Source organism: Cynoglossus semilaevis, chromosome 1 (assembly GCF_000523025.1).
Source record: "Cynoglossus semilaevis isolate Cse_v1.0 chromosome 1, Cse_v1.0, whole genome shotgun sequence".
In the NCBI taxonomy this organism is placed as follows: Eukaryota; Metazoa; Chordata; class Actinopteri; order Pleuronectiformes; family Cynoglossidae; genus Cynoglossus; species Cynoglossus semilaevis.
The window spans coordinates 7647606-7670897 of NC_024307.1; the positions used below are offsets into that span (position 1 = coordinate 7647606).

The following is a 23292-nucleotide window of genomic DNA, read 5'->3' on the forward strand; positions in this document are numbered from 1 at the left end:
AGCTGTTTAAAGTTTAAAAAAAAGGATAAATCTGGCATTGTGTACAGGTGACACAGGAACATGTGTGTGTGTGTGTGTGTGTGTGTGCGTGCAAAGCTACCATGTGGGGAAAGAATGAACGTCACGCTGCATTCTTTTTCAGAAAATCCTTAAAGCCCTTTTTATTTCTTCCTGTAAGCCAAGGTTGAGGGATTAGTCTGGTGGTTCTGAAACTAGAGATCAGCTCTGCTCCCGTTACTGTTTCAAGTATGACCTTAGGTCGATAACAACTTCTACCTGGGATTCACCTCTGGATGGAGCATTTTTTAGATTCAAGCATCTTGTCTCAGAACCTTTGGGACTTGCCTTTATGTAAACTCTTATGTGGGTCATCAAGAGTCAGAAAAGAAATACGTTTTCATTCGTAGTGATTTATCTGTCAACTATTGTCCAAAGGCTAAACAAATAAATAAGGTTGTGTAAGCCTCAAGTAGACACAAATAATATTGCTTTAAAAAAAGTAATATGTTTTAAAGAAGCCGTTGCTCAGGGCCTGGTGTTCTACAGCATTTTGTTATCAGATTGGTCGACAGTGTGTTTTCAGTTTGATGAATTTGGTTCTCGATACGATTTTCTTTTTTTTCTTTTTTTTTTTTTTTGGAACAACGTGGGGTTTCTGCTCACCACAAGTTGCAGAGATGCATTCCAAAAAATTGACGCCATTTTCTCTCCCTGTCTCTCTAAATCTCACATTCATCGGAGTTCTTCTGTCGCTTTTCGATCTTTTGTCTGACGGGCCGTTCTATTGTGTGAGGATTAGTGCTTCAGTCTGAATCCTCCAAGCTGAGTTAACCACTAACTCTATGGATTTTAGCCCAACAGCACACTGATTTCATATGTATTATCTCTTGCAAAAAAACATGTTTGTCTTCACTTTGGCAGTCAAAGCCGCTTGACTCTTATTATTTTAGCGCTCCATCAGATGGCCATCGCAGCTTTTAAAGCAGCCACATGAGCTGATATGAACTCTGTGGTGAACATAAGTGTCATAATGAACAAACTCTGCTTTTACCGTATGTTTCTCCAATCTTTCCTTTTAAAAATAAATCACGGAGCTGAGGTTTCAGTGTTTTAGTATTTGTCAAGAGTGAGGCCTTAGATACTTGGAATAGAGGGTTCAGTTAAGGTTTGGGGTCTGGAACAAGGAGGCTCAGTTCTGACTCTGCATATGAGTTTAATCAACATTTTGGGGAACCACTGAGTCCTGAGCCTGTCTCATGGAGAGCTTGTTCGCTCCAAAGCTGCTTGGTTTTTATCAGCCTGGTGTGTTTCCCATTAGCCTGCTTGTCTCTGCGGTTTGCGCGGGGATGCTCAGGTCCAGCTTAGTACACAAGACTTCCAATTATTGGACTTAACTTCACCACGACTATGTATGGAAAGCAGAAGCTGCCGCAAGTTGTCAGTTGGCAGAGCAATGACAAGAAGAGAGGATAGAGACAGGAGAAGACCGAGATACATGATGTCCACTTTGCCCAAAGCATTTGATTTAGACCAATAAAAAGAGATACATTAAACATCCATTCTTGGATTTGTGTGGAATAAATGTTTAAAATAAAACATACAAATTATCTTTTATTCCCCTTCACAGTGCATTTTTTGACAGATGCGACAAATACTCTTGTGCAATTGTCCGGAAAATATGGTAATCTAATGTAGAAAGCTCAAAATGTTGGTCCTGAGTCCACATGCCAGAAGGCTGTTCTGTCTGTCCGTCCATTGTTCCTGCAGAGGACCTCAGCAGTTTTATTCATGCACATGGCAGACACCACGCCAGTGGCTCCGACATGACTCTGGCCGCGGACGGAATGTGTCGGACCTGGGCCTGGTTAACTTCTTCACCCACACATTGTTGTAACGGTCACAAAGTGTCTTTCACTGAAACTCTTGAGCTCGTCAAACACAATGTGTCTGTTCCGCGGGCGTCTCTTTCTCCCTCCGTCCTTGTCTTTGGGCCCCTTTATGGAAATGTTTGGCAGCGTGACCAACTCTGTGTGGCATGCATGCGCATGTCGTCCGTAAGCACAGAGGGCAGCTGTAAAACAAAGTCAAGTGGCGCATTCATAGTTTTGTCGCCCAAAAGAGTGGTCGGAAGCGCTAGAGCGCTGGATTCTGCTCATTCCCGTCAGCTGCGTGCAGCATGTGGGAGTTTGAGAGGAGAACAAATGCTGTTCTTCAGCCACCTTTGGGTTCTATTAGCATTTGGAAAAGTTGGTGTAGCCACACCACACAGAGAACCGTTGGACCTAAATGAATTTCGCTGCTGCAGTTTTAAGCTTTGTCCTGTCAATGGACCCATTGTGCAGGAAGGCCGCCAGGACGCCTGCCCTTCTTCATCTTAGTCTTTCTCCGCCTGTTCGGAAGCAGCACGCCACGCTGACGTCTGGCGGCGCCTCAGCCCTTACATCCATCTTGTCATTTGGCAACTGATGTCTGATAAAAATGGCTTTGTTAATTTAGTCCGTGTCATCTGTTCACTGTAAGGATGACTAAGTCTGAAGTGATTTGCGTCACTTGCGTAATGCCAACAACTCATCATTTGTTATCAGCAGAAAAAAAAAAGTAATTTACGCTAGTTAACCCTCATTTACAAAGAGCTGTGGGCATTCAGCGAGCAATTGTTTGTCCCGCTGATCAACGTACTGGCCAGAAAAACTGTAGTGAAACATCAGCTGTGAGGTTCATTAGTATTCCAATACTGCTGTTCCTCTCCCTCCATCTGTTACATTTCTGTATGTCTTCTTATTAAACGAATATTGACTGGTTCTCTTTGATCCTTTTGCAGTCAGTGTACAAGGACAGGAAAAAAACATTTGTCAGACTGGTTTTTCAACAATAAACCTCAGAGACTGGCAATCTAACTATTGTGCTTTCTGTTAGTTCATATCAAAGACATCTCGTTTGTAAACCAAGGTTCACTGACTTCTCTCCAAGAAACAAGACCATGTAGTATGACCAAGAAAGGTACAAAGGTTGACTGGTTGTCCCTTGGAGGTTGCTGCTTTTTTTGTACTGCTGTGTTTCTGATGGTGAAAACTGTGCAAGTCAGCACAATTTGGGATGGTTTTTGGTGCATTGCTTAAATGACTAAGCAAATTCCAAGTGTAAAATGTCGCTTCAGAATTTAAAACAAATGACCTTACTCCCACAATCACAGCAATGCCCTGTACAAACTAGTGAAACTTTGTGGTCACAGAGTTGCACCGGGAGAGTGCTATAAAAAGACTCTAGATTCCTAAGAAAAGACTTTTGTGGGGTGTTCTGTATTTAGCCAAAAGGAAGTGCCCTGTGTGTGTCTGTGTGTTTGTGTGTGACTCACTGGCTCCTGTTGGTCTGTGTCTGCAGACCCACAAACAAACAGCAAAAGCCAGCTGGAAATGAGAAAAAAATTACATGCTTCTCCCCAGCCTCTGTAGGGATAATATAGTTCATGGGAAAACAGAGTCAGACAGGCGTACAGGCATGTGTGTCTGTGTAGCTACCACTACTGGTCTTTGGTGGAGCTCAGAAGTCAGTGTGTGCAGGTAACAATCAAGGGACGGCTCAATATGACTTTTTCATGTCCAATACGGATAAGGCAACTGGAGTGTCCATCTGTCCGTACCAATAATCATCCAATACCTTTTTTTCTCCTCCACCAGGGTGTGGGCTGTTGTTGCTGAGGCGATAGCGTCTCTTTTTGTGGCATGTCTCGAAAGTTAAGCATTTGGGTTGAGGTATCGGATCGACACATTGGAGATGGGTTTTTTCGATGTTTGATCCTGAAATCTTTACTAAGATCGGACCAATACTGATCTCAGGTATTGGATCGAGCCATCCCTAGTAACAATCAGGACTTCAGTGTTTTGCTTATCTTCTATAAAAGAGGTCATATGAGCAAAACTTTAAACCGTGTGTCAACATGGAGCTTTGCTGACCTTTAGAGTCACTTTGTGAAAGTTCTGATGAAAACTAAGATGATCGTTTGCTCTGTCAGTCCAAACCTGACTGTATTGGCTGTTTCTGAATCTGGTGCTGATTCTGAAAGTCCACCTAATCATCCGGTTCACAGTTACAATTGAAATGAAGATACACACCAACAAGCCCTACGTCCAAGTCCAACCTATTTCTTGATGTAAGAGTTTCTCTTGCACACACGTACTTATATTCCCCACCAGACCCATATCCTTTATGACAGACATCCTGTAACCACAAGGTCACAGGCTTCAGACCTCCACCAGCAGATGTGTCCATCATCAACCATCTGTCCTGTCAAATTGTCCTTGAACAGAAGACTGGAACCCCACCTGGTCCAGAGCCATAAGTGGCCTGGATTGGAAAATCAGCCAAAAGCCTAACAATGGAAATTATGTAACAGCGGAGGAGGAGGAGAATTTAGCCAATACCTGAAATATATACGTGCTCACAGGCTTGGCTAAAAAAACCAGGATCAATAGTACTGTTGATCTAAACCAGAGCTCCAAAAATGTATTTCTCTGCACAGGCTGAGCATATATCAGTAAACAGACTGTGATGTACAAGGAGGAAGCAGATTCAGAGTTGACCTGAATAGAGGGAAGGTTAAACAGGAAGCGAGAAAAGGGAGCGAAAAAAAGCATCTAGTGTTAAAATGATGGAGAGGGGTTCAAACAAGAAATGGACCTAGACATGAAAAAAAGTCTGTTCCCTGCTGGAGTCTGATTCATCTGATAAGAGCTGCAAACACACTGGTGATGAATGACCAGTGTCAAATCATCACATTTAAATGTTCCGGATCAGTGCACTGATTGCTTTGGTGTCTGTTCCCTTTGTAGATTTGTCTTCATCGAAAGCGTGTTTAATTATTTAACCAGTTGAAATTGATATTTAGCGTTTGTTGAACAAAAAGCAGTTCCATTTATGATATATATGTATATTTTATTAACAGCATATGGAAAGTGATATCAAGGACTTTAACAGAACATCTCTGATCTCTCTATTACTAACTTCACTTTGCATAGAAAAACATTTTTTGTTTTTGTTTTATAAAATACCAATATCGTACATATTTCTTGCATTGGTACCAAACTGATTGGTTGTCAGTAAACATAGTCGAGCTCTAAACCAAATCATGTTTAAGCTGAGGAATGTCATTTAAATATATTCTTAATATGAGAAATTCATTGACAGTTTGAGCTGCCAAATGTCAAAGTTCATGGTAAAACCCCAAAAACTGAATAGAAATTACGTCTTAATGACCACAAAGAAGAAAAACACGAGGTCGGACTTGGGATTTTAGTCATATCAGTCAGAGGTTCTTGTCAAGACTACTAAAAATTTGTCCCTAACAGAAGATAAGGAAATCTCTCAATCTCTTTTCTGGAGTTTCTGGAGTTTTAATGAACCATTATGTCTGAAAAAAAAAGGGTGGACAAATGTTGCACGTAAACACCTTCAAAGTAAATATATAATTGAACGTCTCCTTCACTCAAAGTCTATAAACTGTGCACATCAACGTTCTTACTATAATTAAGACTATTTTCTGCAGTAAAAACAGGAAATGGCACATCACACGATAATGGCGCAACCTCCAAACATTGTGTTTACCCGAGTCCCGTGATAACAAACATCATGTCAAACTGCAGCGCCGCAGTGTGACGTGCATCTGTTTGCTTCTTGTTTAAATTACCCAGATTGTCATCTACTCAGGTTTCCTCCTCTGCTGAGGAAAGATAACATCCGTCACTCTGTCTGTCCTCCAACGTCCCTCCTTCCACTATCTTGCCTTCTCTAAATCCACTTATCTCGCCGCTCTCATGATGATGATGACTGTTGCATATCTCTTCAATCTTAACAGTGCTGCTCACTATTTCCTCTTTTCGTTTTTCATCAGAATGTGATGTGTCGCGTTTAGCAGCCGCAAAGGCACCACTGAAGAGTTTTGCGTAAAACTTTTTTAACGGTTTCATTTTTAGTGTACTCCAAGTGGTCATACAGGAACTCAACAGTGCCCACACATAATAATAACAACTTTTATGCTTTTATTTTGAATTTGCTCTGAATTCTCCAACTCTTCCTACATTTTCTTTGACAGAATCTCCAAGAACATTCCCACCACCAAGGACGTGGAGCCACTGCTGGAGATAGATGGAGACATTCGTAGCTTCGAGGTCTTCCTGTCGTCCAGGACACCTGTTCTCACGGCCAGAGATGTGGACATGTTTCTGCCCTGCACCGTCAATCTGGACCCCAAACTCAGAGAGATCATAGCAGGTAACTGACTGATCAGAGTGTTGACCTTTGACCCAACCATCTTTACTCTGATACCATTAATGCTAGCAAGACTGTGAGCGATTTAAAGCTGGAGTCCGTATGTGCTGAAAATGTAAATTAAAAAAATCAAAACATCATTATTTGCTTTAAGAGGGAAACAGTTCAAGTCAAAAGTCATGACCCAAAAGATTGACATAATTTTCAGTGTCTGAGGAAAAAAGTTGGCGAGTCATGACCCAAAAGATTGACATAACATTGAAAACATTTTGTAAAATATTAACGTCGATATCAACAATAATATTTTGTTTTCAGTGTCTGAGGAAAAAAGTTGGCTTTAATAAAGTCAGAACTGTCCTCTTTGTGGTTTGTTGAGTTGCACACAGCTTCTCCTCACCGCCCTGTCCCCAGTTTGGCAGACTCATGTACTCATTGTAGCAGGGTCTCCTCCATAAATGCACACTGTTGGAAGCTCCAGCTTCTCCTCACCGCCCTGTCCCCAGATTCCGCTTTTAATTTCCAAACAATCAAATGACAAGCCTGTTTCAAGTACAGAACTGTGTGATTGTTATAATATTTAAATTCGTTCTCCTCCGTCTGCCTCAAGACGCAGGGCTGACATTCACAAGTGCAAGAAGAATGTCGATCTGTCGATCGTTCATCCCCACCAACATCAGGCCACTGTAATCTCTCTCTCCCTCCCTCTCTTTCTCTCTCTCTCTTTCTCTCTCATTTCTCAGTATGTACTACACTCTTTATCATACTACAGTGTTGTAATACGGGTGTTAGTGCAATATATTCTGCTCATGTGCAGTAACTGTCAAATGAGCATGTATCACATTCTTATAATTTGAATTCTTCTGGAACACAATCATTTCCCCGGTGCAGGATCAATAAAGTTCAACCTCAACCTTCAGCCAAACCTTCACAGTTTTCTCGGTTGCAGTGTCGTCATACAGCATCATTGTGGAGCCCTGTGCTTTTGCCTCCATGCGTCAGTGTTCACGTTGGCCATTCAGGCGTGTCAATGACGCCTAGTGTGATGCCGTTGCCTCACAGTGTTGTGGGACCACAGAAAACACAAATACACACAAAATCTGCTCCAAAATCCTGGGCCTGAGTCACTGAGGGAACAGATGACCAGAACTTACAACTAGACGTCTAGTCTGGTCCGCTCTACTGTACGTACCCGGCACATATGTTTATTTGCTTATGTTGACTCATGAGCAACGCAGGTATTTTCATCACCTCTTGGAGCAAAACAAAAACAAAAAAAAAACAAACGATCAACACTCCGCGCCCTTCCCTGCACGGCCAGGTACTTGGTGCGCTCTGTCCTGTGGTCAGCCAGTGGGCAGTGCTGTCATTGATACTCGCCCATGAGGCTGACTCACATCATAAGGCCCCCATTGTGTTCACAGGCTGGATTGGGTCTCACTCAGTGTGTCATTCAGCAGCCACTTGTATAACCAGGAGACATTCTGGTGCCTGCTTCTGTTTCTGGTTCGTACTTTCTTGCCAGCGACACAGAGCCGCTCTGTTCTGCCTCAGGGCTTATTGAACTTTAATTTGGGAGATTCAACCAAAAGCTCCCCACTCTTCTGGTCCGCAACTCCAAATCAAACTGATTTATGTGAAAACAATTGTGGCAGCACACTTCACTTCACACGGTCGGTGGTCTTTGGCCGTTTCATTTGTCAGGGAAGGCAAAGGGTTTCACGTGCCAAAGTTGTCGCATGGGTGGTGTGGAACTGGGAGAAGACAACGTTTCAACAGGCTCACTGTTTTATGACTTTAATGTACTAACAGACATCAAATAGGATAAAAAAAAGTTTTAGTTAGAAGTTGATTTATTCCTAGTATCTGTGCTTGTTTTCTCTCTGGTATTAGCTCTCTGATTGCCGTGTATTTTGGATAAGGAGAACATGTCCAGGAACAACGTTCTTATTGTATTCCCTGGTGCTTTAAGAATCAAGAAATTTCGCTCTTGTGTGCGTTGATCGTTTGATGTTTTTTTTCCCCCATGTCGATTTGCAAACCATCTAAAATCTCTTGAGATGATGAAATAAACCTAATTTATTGAGGCGTGGGTGGATCTGAGGGCTCTTTATAGTCATCGCCAAGACAAGATCGTCAGCATCGCTGATAAACACTTCCTTCTCTCCCTCTGCTCTTGTTCTTTCTCTGTCATTTCCTAGATGTGCGTGCGGCCAGGGAGCAAATGCACATCGGCGGAGTGACCTATCCCACGCTGCCCCTGCAGGAGGCAGTGCCCCGTCCCCAGTCAGGTTACAACCAGCTCTCCAGTGCCTTGTCCCCAGCAGGCTCCTACACGGGCTCTCTGCCTCCACAGCCTCACAGTGCCTACTTCAGTGGGATGACAGGTCCACAGCATCCATTCTACAACAGGGTGAGACACAATGGGAATTTGGGGTCAGATTACCAGATTCCGTTGGTTATTATTTTGTTAAAAACTCCCATCAGTTATCCATATTTATTCTGACCCCGCCCCCTTAAAAAATTACACTTCAATGTTGAAAGATTTTTTCCCCAAGAAACTTGTTGATTTACACAACAGGCCCAAACTCCCAAAGTAAATAGCTTTTTAGACATAAAATGCCAGACTGCTGTGCCCTACTGTCCTACAAATGGAGGTATTAACACAACACAAACTGAATCATTATTTTATTAATTAAAAGAAAAAGTGACATAATGAGAAACATATCTATTTCCTTTTGCCTGATCAATAATGGTTTGGTTTTCATTCAGTTTTGTTGTTGTGTTTCCAAATCAACGTTTGCTTCTTTAGCAGCAACAGAATAAACACTTCCTGTTACCACGGTACTCTCCAGTCCCTCCACACACCTGCCCGCCCCGATCTGTACTCCATCCGATGCATTGTAATGCCTCATTACAATGGAATCTATGTAGATCATAGATTATTCACATCACAACCACGTCTTTTTAATTAGCATCCCATGAAGCATAATTATTTTAGCATTGTTTTTGTTTCCCCAGTTCCTTTTTTTTGTCGCTTGTGTGTTTCATCTCCCTCATTTTATTTATTTGTTTCACCTTCTTTTCTCTCCCCACTCCCTCCCCTCTTTTTGTGTTTATCCCTGTAGCCTTATTTTCCCCATCATGTGTATCAAATGCCACGATCTTACTCCTATGTTCCCACATCCTCGCATCACTCCATTAAACCACCCGGCCATCCAAAGGAAACCACTGGACTTGTAAGTAAAGAAGCAGCGCTGTTGACTTTTGTCTTGGACTCAAGTGGGTACTGCAGCTACCTCACGTAACACTAGTGTCTGAATAATCAAACTGATTTAATAGATGAACTACGAAGGGAAACAATCAGAGCAGATTGTTATTATTATTATTGTTATTCTGGGCCTTTATGGCGCTAAGCTCACTCAAAATATCATTACAAGTACTATGCAGTAGCATAGTAGTTTTTTTTTAGCCTTTATACGCTCTAGGTATATGCCAGTGGTCAACAACCTTCAACATGAAAAAGAACAAAGACCAAACCAAAGGAGCAGAAAAGCTAAATACTGTCGAACTCATGACGAATCCATGAAAAAAACAAAACCATTTAATTATTAAAATAAAATACAAAAACAAAAAAAGCATCTTTTGTATTTATACTTTGGTTCTTCCCTGTTATGGACATAATGTTGATACCTGCCTAATTTTATTTAATGTAGGCCTAGAGTGGCGTCAGGTAAGAAATCCGTTTAAGTTGCATAGCACTTGTAATGATATTTTGAGCATGTTAAGAGGACTGTTACAGAACAAAATGGCATGATTTCCTGAAGCAATACTTGTCAGAAATTATCATTAAATAACACAACATTGAATACTGAAAAATATGATCCTATCAAAATGTTTCCAGGCTCCAGCTGCTCATGTTAGTGTATTTCTCATTATGTTTGTGAATCCAGTCTTTATGAGCTCTTCATTCAGTCCTTGTCTCAATGTCTTTGCCAATGTTAGGAAGTTATTGTGGAGGATGACAGGGAAAGCCTCCCCTCCTCCCCCACTGACCCCGCAATGGTAACCTGACCAGCGTTAGCGCAAGAACTTGCATTAGGTTGCACACGTAGACTTGTCATGATGTAAATAATTGCCTGCTGACCTGACGCCCGTTGTCATCTGTTTCGTTGCATGTTTAATATGTCTGCTAGTACAGAACGTCTGATGGAGAAAACTGTGGATCGTCACATCACTGTCAGATACAGAACACAGGAAAAACACAGACGTTTTTATTTCCTAAAACAACTGACGTCAAATGAAATAACCTCAGCTACTACACTCTGATATTCACACATTTTAAGAATAATGCAGCCACTGTTAGAGAACAACTTTCACGGTAACACTCCTGTCTTATCAGTGTGCTGCCAGTGTGCATTTAATAAAAGCCGTATGTGAGATTTAAATACAGATTTTTGCGTAACCCTTCATCACTCCGCTTCTCTAACTGCTGTATTTTGGGAGTTTAAAACCCAGAGCCTTCATGGCTTTAATTCTCTCTTGAATTTTATTCCAGATATACATCCCTCTGCTCTGTACCCCCCCACGCCCCCCACCCCTCTTTGTTCCTGGGTATAAATTTTATTCCTCACTCTCCTTTTCCCCCCCTCTGTTTCTTTCTTTCTTTTGGTCGTACATTAGCTCATATCATCGTCTTCTGCTTCCGACTTTATCTCCGCATGCAGAGCTCGCGTGAGCCTGTATTTTCTGCAAATCTGCGAACGTGGATGTGTGTGCACGCACACTCGCTCATTTGTATGTGACTCTTTGTCATATGTAAGCAGGCGGAGCTCAGTGTAATTGCCTCGCTGATATAAGTGAGAGTGTGGATTCCTGGGCCTGCCGGGATTATCATCAGAGCAACTGTTGGTGCTGGCAGCACACACACACACACACAAACACACACACACACACACACACACACACACACACAATGAGCCCAGCACTGGTAGAGCTTATCTCCTTACCAAAATGCTTCCTCCCTCGCAGAGCTCTGTTTCCTCTTCCCCATCCTTCTGCCCAGCCCTGAGCTCAGCCCAGCTGTAATTACATTCTTATCACACACACACACACACACACACACACACACACACACACACATTGAGAGAGGATCCCTAAGAACACACACATTTACAGACTTTTACACTTTTTGCTCTTGTTCTTAGATCACGTCCTCACAGTCAGAATCAGGCGGCGGTTTTTCAAAGCCTTTTTCCTGGAGTCAAACATTTGAGTGAGAAACGTCTCATTCTTCTCAGCGACACTTTCTTTCTTTGTCTGTCTTTGTTTCATCTCTGTCTGTAAAGATTAGGACTGTGAAAGCCTGTTTAATGAAACAATAACAAAATCTAGTAATAATTCAGCTTCCGGTAGCCTCGTTTTTTGTTTTACTATTATTATTATTATTATTATTATGTCTTGTCGGACTGAGCGGCGGACTCCGAGGGAGGCCGCGCCCCCCCCCCTGCTGTGAGGCAGATAAATGTCTGTCTGCACTGTTGTCAATGTCTCTCTTGTCCTGGTGATGATGACTTCAACATGTGCGCTGCTCAGCCCTGTTCTGTTCTTGTTTTTTTGTTTTTCTTTTCCCAGGTACACCCTCTCTGCCTGATACTGTGCTGAATGTCAGTGTGTTTTATTGTCTGACCAGTTTTCTGTTTGCTTCTCTTTGTCTCCTGGTGAAGCTTTTAAAGTCGCTGCCTTACAAATTAAAGCAGGTACACGTTTGGTTTTCACGCCCTTTCCATCAGAACATCAGCGTTGATTTCTACCCTCCGCCTCCGTCTGCTCCATCTTAACCTGGTAGACACTGATTTGTCAAGCATGCTGTAGAAGGACACAGAGTAGACTGGTAGAAACACAGACTCCTTTTCTGAAAAAGTTGGTACAGTGCTTACACGTAAGGGCACCAAATATTTCAAAATGTGGTTTGAAAAAAGCAACACGAGTGAGAAGAGATTTTTTTTTACTTTCAGTGGTTGTTTGATAAGTAGGTCAACTGTCAGCTGATTTTAGCGACAAGGTTTTGGTCTTTCCAGCGAAACGTATCCTCGCTCACTTCTCCGTCCCGAGGCTCCATCATGAAAACGGTCATTGTTACGTTTTACGTTGATCATCTACAGTTAAATATTTAAAATTCGAGCTGAAGCCATTCATTGATTAATCGACACAAATCGGATCAGAAAAGTATTCCATTACAATTTTCCTGAATCAAAGCTCAGTCTTGTTTAATTTCGTTACCATTAGCCAGGGCTATGACACTTGACATTTGTTCCACTGTTGTGATTCATGTGGACACTCGACGCCTCAAACAAACATGTCGTTTTAGATTTTATCGTATTTGTCTAGGACACTCGACGCCTCAAACAAACATGGAGTCGTTTTAGATTTTATCGTATTTGTCTGAAGTGTACCAACTTTTTGAAAAGTGTGTTTGTAAATATTAGTATCCTGTCCTGTAGTAGTACTGCATTAGACTCACTAACAAAGTAGTTTTATTCCAGAGTGAATCTAGTGTCGTGCGTATGAACAGTAATTTCTGTCTTCTGTCTTCTGTCCACTTCTTCCAACACGTTGGCGTCTTTCTCTGTGTACTGGGGTCGTACGTTCTGAGCTGTAACCGCTCACAGTCTGACTGGACTCTGTTTTCTCTCTCCCCCCAAATAAAAGCAAAACCCAAATGCGATGCCTTAATGTCTTAATGGTTGGAAATAGCCGAGAGATGGACGAGCGCAAAGATAAAGTGGGTGTGGGTTGTGAGTTGGTCCAGAGATGAGATTAAAGAGAAACGGAGGGATGAAAAAAGAGAGGAGGAAGTGGAAAGGCAAAGTTTAGAAAACAAAAGCAGAGCAGAAGGAACAGGGCAGAGGAGAGCAGAGGAGTGGGATCACGGCGGGTGTGTGAGGTTTGTTTAGGTTTGATGCCAGCAGGATGGCACGTCTGTCGTCTGCCAGGCCTTCCACAGCGTCAACAGGCCCGCGGTTATATTAGCCAGTAGCTGCTCGACAGCCGCCGCTCCGGCTCAGCTCCGCCACGGCCTCGCAGACTTTCTGACTCCGTCTCTCAAGTGTTGCTCGCACACTTTAGTTGCTTATGTATACATAAGGAAAAGAACAAGAGCAGGTAACAGTATATTTGGGTAGGTTGACAGCTGTTGTTTACACGTACCCTCGCACTGTGTGACCGATGGAGAGAGTTACAGTGTGGGATTGCAGTTGTACGTCCTCCTCTGCCTGCCTCACAGTAACAGGTCTGCATGTCCTCCCTGACAGCAATGGTTGCTTGTTTGGTAGTGAAGAGTGTTCCCTAACAGAGGGCGTTTGCTGGGGTAACCCAAATCTAACACAACCACCCGAACAAAGTGTATGTTTTTTTTTTCATTTTTATTCTTTTCTATTTTTTGATGCATGGATTTGCGCAGGTCTCTCCTGCCGCCCTGCTCAGCTCCATGAACACAGAGGCCGTGTGTGAGCGTCTGAAGCTGATGGACGGCATCGACTCCACCATGCTGCATCAGTACATCTCCACCATCAGGAGGGTGTGTCTTCTTTTTTGTCTACTTCTGTCCTTTGTCATATGCTTGAATGCGTTGTACAAGAGGTCTTAAAATTAAAAAAAAAAAAAAAACAGTCAGTGGAAAAAGTCTCCCTTGCGTTGCAGGCTAACATAAACGGTCGAGTGCTGACCCAGTGCAGCCTGGACGAGTTGAAGAAAGAGATGCAGATGAACTTTGGTGACTGGCAGCTCTTCAGGGGGATGGTAAGACTCAGTACATCCGTCATTGCCTGAACTTGAATGTAACAGTGTTTTTTTTTTTTTTTTGTTTGTTTGTTTTTTCACACAGACAGTTTGGTTCCTGATTCTTGCAGAGGAGCTCAGTTAGAGCTCAGTTAGAGCTGAGTTAGAGCTGAGTTAGAACTGAGTTAGAGCTGAGTTAGAGCTCAGTTAGCCGAGCAAACACACCTTAGGGCCGTACTCCAAACAGTCTCGTGAACACACTCTTGCCACTTTATTGAGTACCTTATATTAGGCCCAGACTGAACACTTTGTCCTGAGCACCGCCTTTGAACATTTTGGTGCATAAATTCAACAAGATTCTGAAGACCTGGCTCAGTGATTTTGGGCTGAATCAACTCACTGACATCAAATGTTTGCTGCAGATTTTTTTCAGCTGCAAACCAACAAAGCAACTTCTCCTGTTTTGCACAATTGTTTCCACAAAAAAACAAGGTTGATTTTCAGCTTTGTGACATGTGGAGTTTGACCATTAGAACCTAGACACACGAGTGACACAGATGTTTTCTGCACCATTACTCCACCAACACCAGCCTTAACATTTGTGACACTGAAGAAATCCAAACAGTAATCCAACTGGACAACATTTTTAGTTTTGGTGATCTCTTGCCTTAGATTATATATATATATATATATATGTTTTCCTTTTTTGGATCATAAATCCTAGCAGGTCACAAACTTTTCTGGTAACAACAAACCTGTTCAATCCTCCTCCTCCTTCGATTCTCAAGATTTCGTACCAACCCACTCTACATGCCATAATACATCAAATTACTGTGATGTAATAGGCTGATTAAATGTGCATTACAAGGCTGTTTAACAGCTGTACCTTATGAAGTGGCCGAGACATGAATGTATATATACAATACTAAGAAACACTGAATCTCCAAAGACTTTTATTTTGACAATCACATTGACGTATAAAGAGGCCTTTGTTACAGGGTGACAATCTGCTCGTTTTCAAAATAAAACCTCTTTTGCGCTGGTAATCGATAAAATCCGAAAATATGTTTTGGGTTTTTCTCTGTTAGGTCTGGTGGTTAGGGGCCTCTGTTTTGAAGTAACAATAAAACAAAAAACATCTCTGTCAGCGTTTCTCTATTGCAAAAGGAAACAGAACAAAACCACACAATATGACACATGATGCTGTGCTGAGATGAAGTACAGGAGATTTGATCAACCGTATTACAAGAAGGGGGGGGGGGGCGTCCTGCTGACTGAGCCGGGGGTCGGAATCACTAACACATGTGGCCGTCTCCACTTCCTCAGATACTTATCTGTGCTCCTAATACTAAAACAGTGTCTGGGACTGGTGACTCTCAGATGTAGATCTGATGCAGAGCTCACACAGGAGCAGCTGGACGCTGCAGCGGCCTGACAGCTAAACACTGTGGTGTTGCCAGGACGCAGCCAGCAGGGCCATCTGGTTCAAGATGGCTGACGGTTATCTGTGTGAAAGAAGGTTATTATCGTGTAGGAGAGAGGACAGATGAAGAACTTTACTTTAGGAAAAAGCTCCCGGTTCTCCTCTCCCAAGCACATGTTTTTTGTTTTGTTTTTTCTATTTGTCATTCAAACATTGTTTTGTGCTTGTGGTGTATTTTACGATGTAATTCAAATGGAGTTCTGTTGCATTTGGACAGGTGATGGAACAACGTCACGCCGAAAGCCAGGCTCTGCTCCAGGAAGACTCCCGCTCCGTGAGTGAGCAGGGCAGCTCCATTCAGCCCGTGGAGCTCAGGAGGCGCTCCATGGGAGGGGCCCAGTCTGAGGCCGCCGCCTTCAGTCTGAACCTCAGCTTTGAGGAGCTCAGCGGAGTTGGGCTGGAGGAGCCTCCCAGACACAGCACTGGCTCCCATTGGCCGGTCAGTCGTCTGATCACAATCATTTATACTGAATTTCTGGTTGTAGTTTTTATTTAAATCAAATCTGACAGCCTCCCACAGACGATGGTCTACTGATGTGAGCTTCAGTTCACGCCACTGTTTCTGTTGGGTTGGAGTCACTGCAGAGCAGTGAAGGTCAACATTAGCCTTGTCCTTTAGGAGACACGTCTTCACTGGTTTGGACATTAGCTTCAAATATCTTAAATATATTATGCCAATATCCAATAAGCTTATATTGTCCAAACACTTAATTTCCCTTCCCGACGTCAGCTGATACATGCAGCCGTTTTCCCCCAGAACTGGTGAAACCCAGGCATTTTGTTGTATGATTTTCATTATTGGAGGAAAAACTGATAACGGCCCTTAAAAATATGACATATATATGCTAATTTCCTCATGCTTCACACTCAGGAGCATCTTGACTTTTTTTTTTAACAAGTCTTTTAATTTGAATTACTCTAAATTACTCATTTCATCTGCAGCTGTAAATAGGATCACCCACACCTTAGGTCTGTTCTGTGTAATTCACACTCAGCCAGAAAAGGGTGAGTGTGAAAAGGCATTTGCAGCCCCACAAGTTTCACAAGTCCTATTTACCGATTTAGTCAGTGTGTTGGTGACCTCAGTGGTTTCACATGAATTTTGGTTTAAGAAGGGTGGGGTGGGGGGGGGGGGGGGGGGGGGGGGGGGGGGGGAGAAGAGGGTTGTTTTATATTTGTATTGAAAAATTAAAATCATACACGTAGGAACACAGAGCAGCGCTGGGCGTCTGGGGTCTCATGTTTGTTATTTTCACCTTCCTTATTCCCAATTTGCAAAATCTCCGAGACATGAGCACCAACAGTCACACAGAGACAGCTGGTCCTGCTGCTGTTGTTGTATGATCTCACTTTGAGATGTGTTTTAAATTCAAATCCGCAAAAAGACTGAAAACACAGCATGTCTTTCGTCGCTGCCTGGATTCGTTCTCACACTCAGAGAACATCGGTTTCTATTATTGTGCTCCGCCCAGTGGCATGTTTTCTAACATTCACTCCACAAACTTTACATGGTTGTGAAAATTAACTCTTTCTTTTCTTTTTAATGTGGTCAGGTGACAAATCACCGCACCTCCAGCATGTCCAGCCTCAACTCCCAGGAATCGTCCAATGACATCTGCAAGCTGACGGACAAGCAGCAGGACGAGTACCGCGACGCCTACAGGGAGTACATCGCTCAGATGGCCCAGCTGGAGATGTCCGGCAGTGGAGGAGAGAGACCGGTGCAGCCCCATCCTCTGCACTTCATGCAGTCCAACGGTTCAGAGGACAAAGGGGTGGGTGAAAAGGTCACGTGAAATTATCAACCGCTAAATAAGTTAAGTAGATACCAACGTAATCCGTTCCAGGACGGAGCTCGTAACTGAATCATGTTTTCCCATAAGAAATAACTGAAAAGAAATTAATCTGTTATAAAAATTATAGTCTATACGGATTCCTGTGATATAAAATAAAATGTGGTTTGAATTATGAGTTCTTACCTTCGACACAGACGATACATTAGCGGCTAATGATGGCATGTGTGGAGGAGGAGGAGGAGGGAGAGTTGGCCTGTACCTAGACACTTGATTCCGTAGCGTACCTCACACGTACACGATGTAACTTAGATACTTAAATGCCATATTAGAAATAACTTACTTTTTTATTTTTTATTTATTTATTCATTTATTTTTGCTAAATTTCTATTCTGTCTTTCGCGGGCACCACGCTCATATTTATGGACAATTTCATGCTTTATTTCCATGGTCATCATGTGTTTCTTCTTCTCACCACCATCCTTACCACTCACTCTTAGGACTCACTATTATGAAGAATAATGCACAAAAGAGAGAGAAAATCACGTAGATAACGCAAACACAATACGGAACAGTGAGGCGGCGTCGGCGTCCGTAAGCTCGTATCTCCAGTCTTTACTTGTATCTTGAATCACAAATGTGCTTGAAGTTTTTACTCCTATCTTGAATCACAAATGTGCTTGAAGTCTTGCTCGTATCTTGAAATACTCGTATGTCGAGACGCTCGGATCTCAAGGTTCCACTGTACCTCCTATAAACTGGGGCGCTGTGCCCCAACAGTCACCTCAGGGTACGATGTTTCAGATAATATTTTTCTGTTTTTATCTAAATGGTAGTTCAGTTCTTATTCCAGACTGCGACAGCGGGGAAGCGGTCTCTGTTTAGCTTCTTAAATGTTGGCTTAAGCTTTCAGTTTGTCTTGGCAAGTGGAGGAGAGACAGGAGTCCCTTGTACGGAAGCTCCTCTGCCAGTATGACAGGATACTGTGTATTTCTATGGTATTCTGACTCAATTATCCTCCCAACCTCACAGGCCAAGGAAGGAGCAGACCAAGACAGCCGCAAGTCCCTCACCAAGAGAGGATCCAAGCCCAGTGACTCTGTAGATTTCCCCTCCGCCGCTGACGCCCAGACTCTGGACCCCATCAGTGAGGAGGACGAGAGGCTGGACCACAGCTCGTCATCCAGGACCCCGGCCTCCAGGAAGAAGGGCGTGGGCTCGTACTACCACAAGCTGCCCAACGATGCAGACTCTGGCCCAGAAGAAGAAGACAACACTACACCTCTCCTCCAAAAAGATGCCAGGTCCGCTTCGGGTCTCTCCTCCCAGAAGACCCCCCAGCTCACCGGGCCCCTGACCAAGCCAGGATTCCTCTCCGAAATCCTCCTGGATAAGAAGGACTCCTCCGACTCGGGGATGCGCTCCAGCGACAGCTCATCTGACCGATCCTCGGATCGCTCCCTGGAGGAGTCTCAGGGAGATGCCCCGGAGTTGGAGGGTCTGGTCTTCAAGAGGGGCCTTCTTCCCAGCAGCCTCAGCGGCCTGCAGGACGCCACGGTGGCCCGCATGTCCATCTGCTCCGAGGCTCCGTCCGAGGCCAGCCTAATGGCCAGCAGCCCGGAGGAAGTGTGGCCGTCCAGCGGGGTCAACAACCTGAACCGTGCGGACAGCAGCACCACCCTCGACAACAACAACACCAACACCAACAACAGCCGGCAGCAGCAGACCACCCCCACCACACCCTCCCACGGCATCGACGTCTCACCAGCTGTGATCATCACCCCTGGCAGCAGCAACACCACGGCCGCCACCATCCACAACCAGAACCTGCGCAGCATCAACCTGGGAGACGAGAGAGAGAGCGTCCTCTGAGGGTGGAGGGTCTGATCGACTGGGTCCATGTTACAGTTGTCGTCGATGTTGTCATTGATGTTGTGAAGCGTAGACTGTAGAGTAGATGATGATCGTTAGGTAGAGGTCAGAGTAGACGGTGTTGTCTGTAAATCAGTGGTGAGATTTAAAAAAAAAAAAAGCTAAGAAAAGAAAAAGCTTCTAGTATTCAGTAGAACTGGATCTGAATCTGGATTAGAGTCAGAGTCGTGTTTGTGTGTTTGAATCCGCCTGGTCAGGACTGGAGCGTCTCACCTCCGTCACGTTACAAAGGCGTTGTGATACTGTTACAGTGCGGGTTCTCATGTGACCGTGGAAACATTAGAATTGTTGTTTGGTAAGAAGTGGCGTTACAGAAATAAAAATGTTAGAAATAAACGGTATCTGTATGAAGTCGTTCCTGTGGTGAAGTAGAACTTTGGTCCGAGTCTGAAGTGGTTCTGGTGTTTTTTCCAACGTTCATGTGAAAACTGATTTGTGAATCAATAAACATTGTGTTGATGTGGACGTTTTTTTGTATTTTCTTTTCCTAAGTCACCGTCCTGATCCAGACCTGACACTGCAGCCATCATTAGAATGATTCATTTAATAACTAGTTTGATTTTACTCACTTGTTCCTCCAACAGTACTGTCAGCTCGTCTGACTGTACAAAGATTACAGTATACGTCTGCCCCGGCTCCATTTTCTCCCCCTCTGCCGTCTCCCACATTTTCCCCCCTCTTTCTCTCTCTCTTCCCAGGCCGACGGCTGAACACTGCTCCTGGATCTGCTGGAGGTTTCCTTCTGTTAAAAGGTACTTTTTCTTTTTTCTATATTGTTGCCAAAAACGTTTTTCTGCTTTTTTTTCAGGTAATATTTGTGAATCATATTCTGTGCTACTTTGTATTTTTAATATAAACCTTTTCACTGAAATAGTCTTTATTCTAATTGAATGTAAAGTTCCCTGAAGTAAAAAAATGTGTTTTTGTAAAAAATAAAATTAACGTATTTTCCCCATTTTGCATGGAAAAAAACCCTGTCCATTTAATCAACAAATTAAATTTTAAATTTTGTTTTCAACAGTTGCAAAGGTTGGGCATGCTGACCGACAGATGGCGCGCTCTCCATACAAACGTCAGCGTGACAGTCGACTTCAACTCAGTGACTCCTGGATTTGAGTGCGTAAATCGACGGGGGATTTTGGTGAGACTTTACTGTAGAGCTTTTTTCTGTTTTTTTAAACGACTAAACCATTTTTGTTTGTTTGACTTTTTTTTCTTCTTAATTCGCTGCTTCGGGCGCAGTGACTGAAACTAACGAGTGGATCAGGCGTCATTTGTGTTGAGACGTGATGATCTGATGATGTGGGTCTAAAGTCTAAGGTGGGGCGGGGGGGGCTCTGTGCTGTTTTGACAGCATGTGTAACATCTCCACCACCGAGACCTGTTCCCGAGTCCAACTTCAACATCGGACATTTTTCCCAGCATCCGTTATGACAACAACAAGTTCAAGTTTTTACATGACTTTTAAATATATCTCTTTTTTGTTTTTTTTTACTAGTAATAGAAGCTCGGACTGTCACATCAAAACAGTTTAATCTCATTAACTCGTACAGATCATGTGAGGCGGACAGAGTGCAGCCACTGTGCCCGAAATCAGCTTTAATGCAACCGTGCGCCTCCAGGTCGTGGTTTCCGCCCGAGTCACATGTTCTCTGTACATAAAGCGCGCTTATGTCCCAGTATTTGTGGTGGGGGGGACACCAGCTGGACGAAAATTGTTTAACGCACTGGTTTAATGTCTGTGACCCCCAACACCCCCTCACCCATCCATCCATCCTCCCCCGAAATAACACATGTCCAGGTTGTGTCTTTTGATTTATTTTTGTATAAAAAAGGTACAATTTACATTACTTTTATAAAAAGTCTCAGCATAATTAAGTACAACATTACACGTTTGCAGAAGTGTCAAATTCCTGCAACTATACAGTAAACTCCCGACGAGAGTCGACATGGTTTCAATCTTTCATTTTCTTTTTTTAAACTTTTTTTTCAACCCCCCTCGTTCGTTAAACAACGTCCAGTCCTTCATGTGCCAACGATTCTGACAAGACAAGACTAAACTTTTTTTCTTTTTTTACAGTAATTAACCAAGTTGTCTTTCTATTCACGTTCCGAAGCTCCGCAAAAAAGCGAAGATTTTCAACAAGGAGCGGAGAGGGAGGGGGGACAAGAAGGTGACGGACAGGGGAGATCATCCTTTTAACAAAAATCTGTTTTTTTTCCTCCCACTGACGGGAATATAATGCGCCTTCCATTTCCAGAAAGGACCCACAAATAAAGTTTTAATTTAAATAATGTCCAAGAAAAACAAAACAAAAATAAACAATGCACATCACATAAAGATTGTCCCATATTAAGCAAAAAAAGTCTTTCGATTTCAACGTGGGGGGGGGGGGGGGGGGGGGGGGGGCAGTGGACGGGGGTCCAGGCCTGGAGGACAGAGGTTGGACAGGAGGAGACGGGAGTTGTGGGAGAGCAGAGGAAGAGGAGGGTGGGGAGGAGGGGGGGGGAGAAAGTCCTGCTCCCCAGGTCCTGCGTGTGTTTTGCGTCCTGACCAAACACCTGCAAAAGATTGAGAAAGAGAGGCGTGTTTAGAAAATGCAAACAGGGCAGAGATCCGGACAGACTGGCGCCAGGGAGGAAGCCGCAGTTTTTAACATTTAACCAAACACTCCCAATACTAAGCAAACGCTGCGCTCCAGATGTACACACACACACACGCGGAGAGAGAGAGAGAGAGAGAGAGAGAGAGAAGAGAAGGACACACACACTTTTCACACAACTTCAACCTACAATCTGGGGAGGAATCAGCGTAATTGCCGCTCAGCTGGCGCCGACCCACTTCTTGTACCAATTATGTGCAGACATCGTAGTAGCAGTACTCCAAACAGTACTCCAAACAGTACTCCAAGCAGCCATTATTACTCCGTTTGCAGATGATGTTCATTACAGACACAAGCCCGACGACTGTTTCTGCTTCTACTACTCGTGGCTGCCGAGGAGCCACGGGCTCCACTTTTACTCCACACTCAATGGGCGCAAGATCATGTGATGAGTCACGGAATCATCGGGGCTTTGACGGGTCTGGACCTGGGACACCTTCACGGACACTGTCCAGGTCCGAGTGCAGTCCCGGGATGTGTCCCGGGGCTGCTTCTACACGGAATTAAAACGCGTGAACCCGACACTTGGGTCCAGTCCACCCAGGCCCGTGGTGTTGGTGGGGGGGTCGAAGATTTCCCGCCACAACCACTAGACGTAGAAGTTTGAGTAAATAAATGGAAAACGATTAGAACCCGCGGGCTGTTCTGGAGCACTGTTGACGGTGAGACATTCTGCTCCAACAGACTGAGAGACAGAGAGGACAGAACGACGCAGCAGCAGCGGCAGCAGCAGCGGCGGCGGGGCTTTTACTCACCGCGTTAACGATGCAGAGTCCGGCTGTCATCTGTCAGCAGCTCTGACGGCAACTCCGGGGACTGAAAACAAACAAAAACAAACAAAGCAAAAATGTTAATTCTCTCTCTCTCCGCTTCTCTCCCTCTCTCTCCCACTCGTTCTATCTTCTTTTTTTTTTACGCAGCATCCGATTACAACGTCTGGCGCTGAAACAATACAGTTATGTAGGTCGATTATCTTCTTCATCTCGTTTTGAACAAAAGACGAGAGAAAACAGAACAAAAAAACCCAACATGTTTCTTTTTTCCCCTCCTGGTTCTTACCAACAAGCCATTTTGTGTGACTTACGTACAGCGGCTCCAGGAGCGCACTGGTTAAATGCGCGTAAAGCCGACAAAATGGGACTGAATATCGACCACTACACGTCCGACTGTGTTTTCTCAGGATGTGGGTGCAGGTTCGGGAGGTTCGGTGTAATTACCTGTAATGACAGGATGCTGATGTCTGTGTTGAGGGTGGTCAGAGGGGTCCTGGATGGAGCTTGCTGCTGCTGCTGCTGCTGCCCCGGCCGTGCGGGGTGATGCAGGCTGGCGAGGGCGACACTAGAGTCCCGCGCGATCTGGAGGGCGAGGGAGTCGTTGGTGA

At 43.9% G+C, this 23292-nt stretch overlaps 2 protein-coding genes across 8 annotated transcripts in view; one reads left to right on the top strand and one right to left on the bottom strand.

The window, feature by feature from the left end:
- The window catches only part of LOC103377674 (kinase D interacting substrate 220), a 45519-nt gene extending 25806 nt beyond the window's left edge, over nt 1-19713 (top strand). For 2 of the 4 annotated variants that reach the window (XM_008308586.3, XM_025061730.1), the window contains exons 24-32: nt 6089-6267; nt 8463-8674; nt 9390-9500; nt 11988-12020; nt 13724-13840; nt 13963-14061; nt 15741-15962; nt 17077-17310; nt 18349-19713. In XM_008308586.3, coding sequence (XP_008306808.1) covers nt 6089-6267; nt 8463-8674; nt 9390-9500; nt 11988-12020; nt 13724-13840; nt 13963-14061; nt 15741-15962; nt 17077-17310; nt 18349-19188 — 2047 coding nt within the window. In that variant the 3' untranslated portion in view covers nt 19189-19713. The remainder of the gene's footprint in view (nt 1-6088; nt 6268-8462; nt 8675-9389; nt 9501-11987; nt 12021-13723; nt 13841-13962; nt 14062-15740; nt 15963-17076; nt 17311-18348) is intronic. The other 2 variants (XM_025061731.1, XM_008308603.3) reach the window with 2 other exon arrangements.
- Nucleotides 19714-21636: 1923 nt separating this feature from the next.
- LOC103377719 (inhibitor of DNA binding 2) overlaps nt 21637-23292 on the bottom strand; it is a 2260-nt gene continuing 604 nt past the window's right edge. For 3 of the 4 annotated variants that reach the window (XM_025058040.1, XM_017038691.2, XM_017038682.2), the window contains exons 2-4: nt 23129-23210; nt 22667-22727; nt 21639-21810 (exon numbers count right to left, since the gene is read on the bottom strand). In XM_025058040.1, coding sequence (XP_024913808.1) covers nt 22671-22727; nt 23129-23210 — 139 coding nt within the window. In that variant the 3' untranslated portion in view covers nt 21639-21810; nt 22667-22670. Of the gene's footprint in view, nt 21811-22666; nt 22728-23128; nt 23211-23292 lie in introns of all 4 variants that reach the window. The other variant, XM_017038685.2, reaches the window with a different exon arrangement.